The following is a 13,211-nucleotide window of genomic DNA, read 5'->3' as shown; positions in this document are numbered from 1 at the left end:
ATCAATATCTGCTGCTTCAGCCCAATGTAAATACACCCACAAGCACTGCCAATTAAGACAGGAATTACTGTATTAGGCTTGGTAATAATAATTATGTATTTATTTAGTGGTCATGTCAAAACTTGTGACATTGTGTTACATTTGTGCCAGGAAGCAGGAAGAACATTCCAATAATAATCACAATTTGCTGACAACATGTCCTTACAAGAGGTCACAGAGAAATTCTGGCCAAAGGACACATCTCCTTCACTTACAAACCTGAAACAGCATGAAAAAAAACAGGTTCCCCCCCAAAAATCTGAATCTGCCTCATTCAAAACTGAAACATGTTACTTGTTTCTATGCTGCTGGCACTATGTTTTGTGCATTCCTTACTAGGTGGGCTCCATTGCCTAAGAATTCTCATGCTCTGCACAACCTAGAAGAGCACCTAGAAGATGGCATTTAAATGAAGCATAGTCTAAATATCAACCAAAAGTACAAAATCTACTTGACTGTTCACCATGTCAAAAATTAAACAGACACATGGATATAATATATACAATACTATATCTATCATCTATTATGTATACATGAAAGAAATCAAGTTTATTAAACAGGTCATGTTATACTCTTTAAATCTGAAGTTTAATCAAATAATTCATAAGTGCACTGCTAACAAAGTGCCATGGGTCAGTTTTGTCCCTTCTCTATAAATGGTGAACCTAACATTAAAAGGCAGCGTGTCAAGATACATTTCGCACCACTGTGCTTTGATAGCCTTGTCTTCACTTTCTAAGGAGGTACACAGAAATGAAGAGAAGCCTTTATTTTGGCTTGTGGCCTAACTTTTTTAAAGCACAAACTGTAAATACAACAGGGACTACCTGCCATTAAATGTATTCCAAGTGTTTTGCCACCACGTACTGTAAAGTAATGTGGTGCCTTGCCTGAATAGTACATTACCAAACTACACAATTTGATTCATTTTGTAATTTTCCTTTACTTCTTGAACTTCATCCAAATCTGGAGATGACAATGAGTGAACCTCACTGATAAAAGAGCCTCCTATTTCCAAGAACTAAGGTTACATGCTCTCAAAATATAGTAAGCAGTATAGTAAGGAACAGGTTGGGTTCTGCAATGTAACAGGAAGGTTGCTTTAATTACAAAAGTGTCTCTTTGAACATATAAGAAACAAGAAATGAGTTTAAAAACAATTAGGCAAATAAAATGAGAAGCTCATCTTTGTCATATGATTCACAGCCAGTTCTGCTTGTGTCTTCCAGCCACGACACTGCTCACGTATAGGTGAGAGGGTGTCATGTGAAGGCAGAGTAAGGACATTTTAAGAGTGGCGTTATACAAACAAGAAAGTTTAACTCGGCCAGATGGGCTGAACAGACTCCTCTTATTTATACCCAAAAGAGCCATTTCCTTTCCCCCAAAAAAGCAGAAACCAGCACAGCTGTTGTTACTAAACTAAAAGACAAAGTAAAATGGGTTTATAGTCTCTAGGGAGGTGGTGTTCAACTTGAAGTGCATGTGATGAAGTGAGCAGAATGCATGGCCCTGCTAACTGACCTTTCTATCAAGGGCAATACCATAACACCACTGCAAAAATCCCTCAGGGCTCAAAGTGGGCAAAGATGGAGAGTGGGCTCCTTCAGTGTTCCAAGTCTTTCACCATTAGGCTAGTCTGAGGTACAGTAAATGACTGAGGTAGAGCGGTTAAAATGGGGGAGAATGAACAGAAGGTTCACACTGGGCTCATGCAATAGGAAATACACATCTGTAAGAACTGAATAAGGGAAATTACAGGTGAGGTGCAGCCATGCCTTAAAGGGCAAATCCACTTACGATTATCATTTGACAGACATGGCCACGGCAGAGCTCCGAGTACGATGAATAATGCATGTAGACAGCCCAGCTCCCGACAAAAATCCCCAGCCAGGCCAGGAAGAGGTACTTCACTTTGATAGCAGGCAGGCGGCTCTGGAAGAGAAAGACAGATATACAGGGAATAAGGAACTGAGCTCTGCTGTACTGTGTTCCAGGATAGGAAGATTAATGGCATTGTTATTTAATGTCCTCGTGCAACACCATCATTCACACTTTTACAAGCAGCATGTCAAAATCACTATTTTATAGAAATCAGCTACCAGAAGGGAGGAAACAAATAGAATCCACTGTAAGCTGTATCACTGTATGTTCAAGACTTCAGCTTCACAAATACCAATTTCTAGTCATGTTTTTCTTCATTAAATGTAGAATGATCTCCAACTCTGTCATACTGTATATCACAGTTTTCATCTTCTGGATTAGATTGCATTAAAAGGTGGGGCATGTAGCCTTTGTTGCTGGGGCATCACCAGCCTTGTACAGATGGGCAGGAGGCGAAAACAGAGTAGGTTTTGAAGACAGTTGCAAGTTTTTTTTTCCTGCCAGAAGGGGGTTTTCTTCTCAGGTTTTTTATAACTGGGAGGGATCCCCCTGAAAAACTTTTTGCTTCTCAAGAGGAAGTTGGCTTCCTCTTCGCAGTCTTTCACTTTCTGGGCAAGGCAAAACAATGCCTATAATGGATACATTGAAAATGGGGTAGCTTTCTCTTAAACCAGGGGTGCCTTTCCTTTTGTTGTGGATCTTCATAAAAGCTCATAAAGCTCCCCTGAGCCTTATGGCAGGACCACCTTTCTTTCCCTAAACTCTAAATCCCTTTCAATCAATCAATAATGTTTCATGACCCACTCTAATGTAAGCAATCATCTATAATATCAAAGCCACCTCTGCTGGACTGGAGTTATGGAGTTAAGTGCATGACATTTTTGACTTGCCCCATCTTAATGCAGTTATTTCACCATAAAGAACAAACTGGTGTGCACTCCCAGTGGGTGGTTGTTAAATCAGCCAAGCTTCAAGTCGATATAACAAATAGTTCCCACGATACAAGCAATTCATTTTCCAGCATATAGCAATAACCTTGTGATAGATGCCCTCTAGCCTGCGTCCTTTGATGAGATCCCGAACAAAATCTAATCAGCACTGCTTGGTATGAAGGATAATTAAGTTTTGAGAAAGTCAATTCAGCTGTTTCAGCAACCAAGGTAGAAGCATTTGGAAAACCATCATACATCTGTATCAATAGCATGTAGAAGACTGTATGACAACTAATGTACCCTCACACAAGTGAATTGACATGCTGTTCCTGTAGCACAGCTTCCCATTGATTAGACTAGGAAAAAGTGATGAACTATGTTCTAAAATTCAATGGATAATTTTTTGTAATAAAATGTCAGAGTGTATCGCAAGAGCAATCGCTTGTGAATTATAAATAGGTAATTCAGCAGGAAACAAATCTGTGCTGTTAATGGACCAAATTTCAGTTTCCTCATATAAAATAAAACAGAATGCCCATTTATGTTACACAAAATGAGAACTGGAATAATACTAACTTACATATATTTCACAGTAATAAACATTCCTAGACAAACATTTGCACACCCCATGAAATCAAAGAACATCTATCATAATTGTGGCTGAGCTAATGTCTAAAACATTATTACTACAACATTTTTTCTGTAAAAGTGTGTTTAAAAGTGTGTGTAAAAGTGATCTGTTTAAAGAGTGAAAAACATTGAAAGATAAAGGTTAATGGGCAAAATTTACAGTTCCTTTTCCTTATCATTGTAAAGTCTAATCATCTAACAGAGAAAAAAATCACTGATAAGAAAAGAAACAAGGAGACTTTTTTATTTAAAATCCACAAGATGTTTGACAACTGACTAAAAGCACAAAATAGCTAATTAATTTAATGGTGTTCACAGCACTTCAGTGCAGGTTTTGTTCAAGGGTTTAGTTTTCTTTAAAAATAGAACAGAGGATGCTAGACTCAATCAAAGATAAAACTTTAAAAAAAACTTTTTTAAAAACTGCAGGAACATAATAAAAAAATGAAAATGGATTGTGGTCTTAAGTGTCAGTAGTAATTAAATGAAACAATGTTCTGCTGCAGTCATAATTGCAGCTCAAAACACTGCAAAATAGTGAGTTGATTTCCAAATCTCAGCTATAGCAACTCATCAGGCCAGAGCTTGTAATTGGTTTCTGTGGCATTAAGATGAGTTTATTGGAGCAACTGGGATAAAGTACTTCGCTCAAGGTGCAACTGTAGTGTCTCCATCACAACACACTAGTTGTGAGACCAGAGTCAATACTATGCTACATCCATGCTGACAATTAAGTTGGTTATAATCACATACATTTAAAACATTATCCAAGCCTGTTTCTTTAAATCTTCTTCTTCTTCTTTTTCACAGCCTTAGTCCCAGACTGTCCTGGGGTCAGCTGCTTTGGTTGCTCTTCTCCACTTGTCTCTGTTGAGCACATCTTCCTCACTCACTTCACATACCTCCATATCTTTTCTCACACAATCTATCCATCTCTTTCTAGGCCTGCCTCTTCCCCTGTTACCTTCCACCTCAAATTCCATTACCCTCTTTGTTACTTCCTCAACATCCCTCCTCACGATATGTCCATACCACCGTAACCTCGCCTCTCGCATCTTCTCAACCACATCCACCACCCTACATCGTCTACGGATTTCTTCATTTCTGATCTTATCCTTCATTGAAATCTGCAGAATCCATCTCAACATCCTCATTTCAGTTCTTTTCATCAAGTTCTCTTCCCTCTTTCCAACTGCCAAGCATTCAGCTCCATGCTTTCTAGGAATTTTTCCTGTCACAGATTATTCCAGTTATTTCTCTCCACTTGTTCCATCTAGCTTTCACTCTTTGTTTTACTGCCTCCAGTCATGAGAAACTCCTCCCTTTACCAGTTTTGATCCAAGGTATTTAAAGCCATCAACCTGTTTCAGTTTTCCTCCATTTGTCTCCTCAACATTGGTCATAGTATCTCCTCTTCTCTCCATTACCATTATTTCAGATTTTTCTGCATTCATTTTCAGTCCACCCTTTTCCAGACGCCTCTGCCATTTGAACACTTTCTCCTGTAGTTCTACTTCTGAATCTGCCATCAGTGCCACATCATCAGCAAAGATGAGTTCCCAAGGCACTTTAAATTTTAAATGACAAACAAAATTCCAAACCATTTACAAGAAGATCTTAAAAATGAGTGTCTTACTTTCCAAAGCTGTGCTTTATTCAAGCAGACAGTCCAAGCCTCTGTTGTTAGAGCATTGTTGTTAGAGCAGTATGTGTCTTCTGGGAGTGTGCTCAGGGACATCCTGATGAATAACTTCTCCTTCAATGAACGTCCACTCCAGGGAGATGAAGTGGAAGCAGAGGGCACAGATGCCACTGTACACATGCCATGCTCAACCATGCAGAAGGAGCCATGTGCATCTCTTCCTCTAATTAATCACAATTGACCTGCACTTTGCTTAGAAAATGCTACCACATACTCTTACAATACCCTATGTAATTGAGCCCCTTCCACCCTAAACAAATTCATTCATTCCCACACCTTCTCCATTCATGTTAAAATTCTCATCTTTTTGTAGGATAATCAATAATCCCGGATTATTGCAAATGTGCATTATTTTTATGGTGAATCCATGATTTTAGATCATTTCTATGGCACGTAAACTAAATCCACCATTTCAATCTAGCTCATTTCTAAATAAAACCAAAGACATACAATATCACATGCAGGAACTCAGACAACGTCAAAAGCTAGAAAATTGTGCCTAAACCCTATTTCAAATCAAAGTTTTAAAAAAATAATGTAGGAGGAAGAGGGAGAGCTGTTGCAGGGAGGAGGATGAAGAAAAAAACATTTGTTTCAATTTTCTTTATCAACAATAGCGATTGCTTGCTAAAGAAAACACCATGCCAGAGTTCCAAACATGATTATAGCAGAAATGAAGATCAACCAACGGAACTAGATAATCTGGACAGCTACTTCTGCTTGGTATAACTAAAGCTATAGTAAATGTACTAAGCAAACAAACATCTTCAAACTGCTTTCTATATCAGGGGCTACAGTATGTCTGAGATGTTGACCACCCAATGTCTAGCCTATGGAACACAATTTCACAAGCTGTTTCAGTTTAATTGCCTGTTCCTGGAACAACTGGCAAGGGCCTTTTTAATATAATTTACTGTCTGATCAAAGCCTGAGAATGACAAGCAGATGTTCCTTATCATAAAAAGCAGTGTATTTAGTCACTGGTAATTGTTTACCAAAAACCAGTCTGAATGTTTTTACTTTCATTCTTTTTGGTATATTCTAAGGAGAGCCATTTCACACTGATCACCAAACCCTGCTACATTAACCTGGCTTTGCTTAGTGCACAGTATTAAACACATCAGCCATGCAGTGGGTATGAATACACCTAAGATATTTCAAAAGGCTGCAATGTTAATACACTTGCACAGTGCAATGAGGATGAAAGACTGAGAAACGTATAACTTAATTTGAATAAATAATGAGATAGGACTATCCATGTGTATTTTGCGTGCCGAAAGATGGGAGTAACTTATAATTTATTGCTGAGCAATAAAAGATCTTTTCTAATTTAGAACCTCAGATTCTGTTTTTGTCGGGAATACCAGTTACGTGTCAAGGATTGCACTAGGAGCACCTGGTTGGACCCTATGCAGCGCTGAGACTGTAGGTAGCTAGTGATTGGCTTCCAAAACCCAAAGGCAAAAGGCAAAAGTCATATTTGAGGTAGAAGAGCTAGGTCAGGTATCACAAGAGTAAGGTCAAGAGTATCCAAATCCAAAACGAGAGGCGAGACGAAGTCGAAGCAGGAGGAAAACAAGGCCAGGTAGCCAAAAATCAGGTCCAGAATAGTTTAGAGAAAGCCAAGAGTTAACCTCAATAGTGAGCGGGAACTGAGTGGAGTGAGAGGGAATAAATAGAGAAGAGCTAAGGAATGACAATTGATTAATTAGTGCGCGGGTGTTGGCAGTAATAGGTGCTCGTAGGAATGCAGTTCGTGACATTGCGTCTTTACACCTCACAACCTCCACCCATCCACCCAACTATCCACCCTTCGAGCCATTCGATTTCCTACTGAGCAACAAGTTCTGCAGTGACGTACCAGGTGATCCACTGCTGACTGGGGGAGTGACATGTCCCTTGCTGATGACACAGTGAACCACACAGGAAGTTCTTTGGGAACGAAGACAGCCTTGGACAACTTATCACTCAGAGAATCCTGGTGGTTAGGTAATAAATATTTCTTTAAAAAATGTACCCAAGTTTAATCGGTGTGGTTTTGCCTGCTGTTATTTTTTCCAACACGAAGAACACTTATTTACTGGGCATAGGCTGATTGCAACACTGGAATGTCTTCAGTCTATGGAATATGGTACTATTATCTCTCAGAAGATACTCGGTTTCTAAACAGCACAACATACTGTACATCATGGCAAACAAACCAGAGTTACACGGGCATGGAGTATACAAGCTCTCCAATTGCCAGGGCACATTTTAAAATCCAGCCTTTCCACATCAGTGACAACACTTGGCTCCATAATGGATGGGTAATTCACAAAGGAAAGCACTAACAAGAAAGGAAAGCAAAAATCACAGAGTAGCCTCAAAGACTGTTAGCAATCACTGGGAAAAAAGTGCAAGAAGCTTTATCTTTTTTCTTTATTCTAAGCATTCAGTGAAATCCATTAGAAAAGCTCACCCTCTTTAACTGGAAAGGTTTACTTACAATGATTATACCATACATTTAGGTGGCTTTGTCATAGTCTGCATTGTGATTTACCTTTCCTCTCCCTGTGCTTTGACACACTTCTCCACACTTTTATCACGTTTTACCACCTTTTACTCTAAACGTCTACCATTGGACCTTTCGGACTAAAGAAAGCAAGATCTCCTGGTCAAATTCAAAAGTTAACTTGTCTTCAGCTTGATACTTATTGACCATATAATACCATAAAATTGTGTTTTGCTTTATGCTAATTTCAGTCACAATCTGGTACCACAGAGTTTCAAAGTGCAAGTGTATACAGTGCCATATTTGCTCATGAAAACTTTTTTCTAATTTAGAAAAATTAGTGCATGAAAACTGTGAGCATTGTTGTAATGAACATAAGAAATGTGAAAAAAAGGACATTCTGACATTTTGTTCCAGACACATACAATATGTTGGGTAAGAAATGCCTCCTGTTGTCTGTCTTGAATGCAATGTTTGTGTCTATAGATCCTTTTAGAGCTTCCTTTTAGATTCCTTTTAGAGCTCTGAGTAACTTACTTTAAATTGAATGCTTAGATTTAACAGTCAGAGGTACGCATGCAAGAGTTAAGCTACATTTCAGAGCTGTTATGTGCAATTTTGCTATCATATATTTAGTGAAGTCTTTGGCTCTTTAAAAGAAGAACAGTGTCAAAATACCATGTAGTGCCAAGGGGCTGAAATTTTTTTATTTTTTTCTTTTCTTTATTAACCTTTCATCAAAATGTCCCTTATTTCTATTAAAGAGCCCAGTCTAAAAGGTCACACTACATGAAGTTAAAGTAATTTAACATTAAATGGAGTGCCTGCAAAAATAAAAAAGGACAGGTGGTGCTTCAAGCGACATTTAAGAAAAATCTGTGCTATTAAGGGTGTGTTCTGCTATTACGCCTGCAAGGTCATTTCTTCTTTCAAATATCATAAGCATTTCTAATAAAAATAAGCATCTAAAAAAGAAGTAGAATACTAGTTATATAAGTGCTAAAATTTAGAATCCTGACTTGTTTTTCTAGTTTTCTACCTCTCAACCTGAAAACCGATTCAGAACCTGGCTGCAAAACCACCACCAAATTCCCAAGCGCTGGCCTGTAAAAAAATGACGACACACTTGCATTGTTTGAAACACACTCCTTTCCAAGCCAACAACTTCTTGTAATACTCTGAACCTAAAATGAAACAGCAAGGCCTTTGTGTCCAGCAAAGCACTGATACAGCCTTTATCTATAATTTGCAGTCCCTCAGGGGTACCTAAATGCAAGAGATAGCCAAGTATCGCCAACAGGAATCTGTCTCATCCAGGCAGCATTCGTCCTAGTGTTCACTTCAGACAGGCTACAGAATTATTTTCTCCGAAAATTTAAATAGTTTATTGCTTATATTAGAGTATTCTTGCAATGGTGATATGTAAAAAAAAGATTGTGATATTAAAGATTATTCTAAATTTTGTTTAATATCAAATATTCATAAAGTGCTGCAATCCTCTTAAATTAGTGTACCAGAAATTGATTTTGTTAAGGAATAAAAGGCCAAACCAGATTCAACCTCTCTGGCCCTCTAAATGTGCCTGATCCAGTAAATTAATACTTTAAACTGGCCAACAGAAAGATGTGTTAGAAGAAACATAATGCACACAGGCTGGCAAAATTTGAGGATGCCCAAGACTAGAATGAAAAATTTCAATATGGTAATCTAAAAGCAAACACTGAGCATCTTTGAGACAATAAGACTAAGATTGCAAAGCTATTTAGGGCTGGTACAAAACAACTTGGCTTGGCTTAAATCCAGAATTTTAGTGACAGCTCTCCCCAAAGAGTATATTGCTGATTTATTGTATTGGCACTGAACAGCTCAATGTAATAAAATGCCATAGTTCTTGCATTGTTTTCACGTACCTAGAACATGTTCATAACCCTAATCCTATTTCCTCCAGTCCTACATTAGGTGATTCAATCTTGAATAATGAAAATGAGATATAGTTCTTAGCCAGCATGGTGTGTGGTTACAAATATACTGAATGCTCTAATACAATCAGATTCTTGCAATCACAGATTATTGAAAGTAAAAAAAAATAGCAAAAACTGCAAGTAATGTCTGTATGATCCAATCACCATCTTATCCAATTAGGACATTTGATTGTGTTAGCCACCAGTTCCAAAGATCTACATGATGTCAAGCAAGCTCGCACTGAATATGAAGCCTTCTCACCTCACCTTCTCACAAACTGAGAAATTAGAGAAGGCCCCTAATAAGGAATGAGACAGACCTTTAGTGAACGGTTGATGCACATTCACACAATTGGAAAAGAAAGTTATTGACAGCAATTCCAGTTGCATTGTTATCACTTCAGCTTGCATTACCTCATATCAATGGCTAGATTTCTGCATGTGCAGTCGGGTGTTTGATCAATGTGTTTCCAGTGAACAATTTGCTATCACATGCTATGTACAGGAGCCATCTCAGGCTTATAAGAATTTCAGGTAAATCTATATGTTTATACATCAGTCTAACTTCTTTAATTCCACTACTTCTTTAATTCAATACTATTTGACAAGACCCTACATCTTGTTCTACAGCACCAGCAATAAATCAGACACCTTTGAAATGAGAATCATACTGGGTCTTTTTTCAAAACATGCACATCTACAGAATAAAATGCTAATTCCAAATGCAAAATTTCAAGAAAGGACATCAGTTTGTATTTTTCCAGTTTTCCTGCCTCAATCAGATTGTGGTTTTGTGATGTTTTACACATTTGAAAGGAGTTTCAAATGTATAACCATGGACTATTCTACTGTATATGATTGATCTAATTTAGATAATGAACTCACATCACAAGCTACTAGCTCACAAGTGTACTGTATGTGTGAGATTGTACAAATGCATTAACACACAAATACAATATGTTATTGATAAACTTGTCCCACTTAAAAGTTTGAACACACATACAGGCACACAACTTCATATGTAACTTCTTGGCCTGGGACATTTGAAAAATTATTATAATAAAAACAAACCAATCACCCAAGATAACTGAAATGATCTAGCTACCTTGCATCTTGAATAACGTTATGCTCCCCTGTAACAAAACATTAGCAACTTAAGAGAGCACGTTACCATCCCTGTAAAAAAACATCTCATAAGAAACAATGTATTACAAGAAGGAATATTTTCTAAAGATAAAATAGAATAAGCTTTTTTATAAAACGTGTAATATTGTACACATTTGAGACATTAAGCTTTCTAGCGCTTTTTTCGAAATACTCCACCGTAAGGACAGGTTGACGAAGACTCTTAAAATAGTCTCCAATAAGGTATGTAATGCAGTAAAAAATCAGACCACATCGTCACTAAAACTACAGTATATACGGAGAACTTATTCCTGTCAAGCTGGCATCAACCTTAAAATGGGTGCTTAAAAATAGCCTTTTGACTGCCTCACTTTGATAATCATGATGATGCGAACACTGGAAAATATCTCCGTTTTAGTGAGAATGAACAACAGGGCTGTTGTATTTTTAAGAAGGACATGCACAAGGAAGAAAGAAAATGATGTCAACAGAGGAAAGGCGAGTTCGCTTTGTTCAGATTCACACTTTTTACAATACCGCGTCTACAGTATATTCCAGGATATTTGGCCACAATTGGTATAATACAATATCCGATTTTCTCTGTCATAGTAAAGCACTTTTTTCATTTAGTCATTCATTCCTTACATTGAAATGCGTTTGTTGGTCTGCTGCTTGTGCGTCCTGAATACATCTTATGTAAAATAGAAAACACGATTTCTTATGTAGGCTATGACAACAGTTGCTTTAGATCGCATCACCAGATACAGTAGAAATGCAGAATCATTTCTGTATGTAAAGTAAAGCTCCTGGTTTAAGAGGTTAAATAAACATAGCTCAATAGTTTAAGAAGCAACGACACACTTATTAAAACTAGCCAATTTCGAATGACTAGACAGGGACATCCCTGATGATACACCACAGCAAAGAGGGGTGCTTACCTGCAATCCTTTTGACATGGGGCAAAACAGAACCAAATGCACCAGTCTTCGTAAACTCCTCATCATCTTTGGGGTTGGGAACACATGGAATTGTCTTGGGTATAGAAATGATGGATGAGATTGTCAAATCAGTGTACCTTTAGTATTCCCCTTGTGAAACATCTCGATGCAGAGTCCACAGCAGGACATTGCTTCCTATCATTCGATTCTTCTCAGATGTTCAAAATGTGTACGTTTAGGAATGTAAAGCTCATCTTAGGCATGCATTTGGTTCACTATATATCCAAACTAAAAAAAAAAACACGAAATGCTAAATTATTAAAATATAAAGGTTTCAACACCTTTTGTTACATCCGATGTTTCGCTCGAAACGCATAACGCAACTGTCACTGCGCTGCTCAAACAACTACAACAAATTGCGTTCAATTACACATTTAAAAATCACTGTGAAAGTAAAAAAAGATCTTAAGTGGCGCATGTACTCTCCGATGCAAAAGCCCAACGTTGCGGTACATGGGACACATTTTGTCCACATCGGTAAAATCAAACAAGATTATTTTAATGGTATAGATATCCTGTATTTTTTAAGCACTGATGCTCCACAGCTCCGACATGCAGGGTCTACGTTGCTGAAGAATAAGAACCGACTTTGGCTTTAATTAAAGGGGAAGTGATACCAGGGCTATCTTGTTTTCTGCCCCCGACATAAAAAGAGAAGTGGGTATCTTTGATACTTAATGTGTTCCTTCTCGGTATTTAAATATAGATGAGTGTAATATTATGGTGCTTGCATTGTAAAGCAATACCATTCACATTCTACAGCTGCAGGATCAAATTAATGTTATTGTTTTATTTATGAAGCAAGCAAATAAGCTATTAAAAGCATCTTCAAACTACAATATACTAAATAGGTATGTCTTAGCTATATAATAGTATTAGAATTATTAACGTTCCTGAATAAATGGATTAAGCTAAGATCTATCTTTGTTTTTCTTCTAGATCAAATTACCTTCAACAACAACTGCTTCTTTTTTTTGGCTAGGAATAGGAATAATTAATGACAGTATATAATAATAAGACTGTGATGCCACCAATTAAAACTTTTTCCTGCTGCAGGTAACATGAAGTATTAATTTGTAGATGTAGAAATGGGGACCTCATTTACTTCTGTCAGAAATTGTACCTCATACCTCAGTTTCATGGGTTTTGTGCAAAGAATATATTCTCTTCACTGACTTTGCTCTATGCAAATATCCTGATTACAAATACTAAGGTCCTTACGTTAATGCTTTTGTAAAGTTAAAACACTTAAGCTAGAACTTTGCTAGGGGAACAAAGTTAAATACTTGTGGGGCCTGGGATAGGGAACAATGATTAAGAGCTGAGGCTTAATTGCATTGAGAGAAATACCCTAGCCCTTACTATGGCAATTTAACACTAAAAATGGCACAGTATAGCACTGAAAAATGTTGGGGGGCATAGTGATAAAGTAAGGTGCAATAGTGACTG

The 13,211-nt window shown here is 37.5% G+C and overlaps 1 protein-coding gene across 3 annotated transcripts in view; it reads right to left on the bottom strand.

The window, feature by feature from the left end:
- The window catches only part of dipk1b (divergent protein kinase domain 1B), a 37,852-nt gene that overhangs the window by 10,163 nt on the left and 14,478 nt on the right, over window positions 1–13,211 (bottom strand). The window contains exons 1-3 of one of the 3 annotated variants that reach the window (XM_088614592.1): window positions 12,044–12,335; window positions 11,703–11,796; window positions 1,840–1,974 (exon numbers count right to left, since the gene is read on the bottom strand). In XM_088614592.1, the coding sequence (XP_088470718.1) occupies window positions 1,840–1,974; window positions 11,703–11,796; window positions 12,044–12,078 (264 nt within the window). In that variant the 5' untranslated portion in view covers window positions 12,079–12,335. Of the gene's footprint in view, window positions 1–1,839; window positions 1,975–5,121; window positions 5,239–11,702; window positions 11,797–12,043; window positions 12,336–13,211 lie in introns of those variants that run through there. The other 2 variants (XM_088614591.1, XM_088614593.1) reach the window with 2 other exon arrangements.

The sequence above is a fragment of the Lepisosteus platostomus genome, chromosome 21, assembly GCF_059453375.1.
Source record: "Lepisosteus platostomus isolate fLepPlt1 chromosome 21, fLepPlt1.hap1, whole genome shotgun sequence".
Taxonomy (NCBI): domain Eukaryota; kingdom Metazoa; phylum Chordata; class Actinopteri; order Semionotiformes; family Lepisosteidae; genus Lepisosteus; species Lepisosteus platostomus.
Note: the sequence above shows the minus strand (reverse complement) of the source record. Positions and strands in the feature narration are given on the sequence as shown.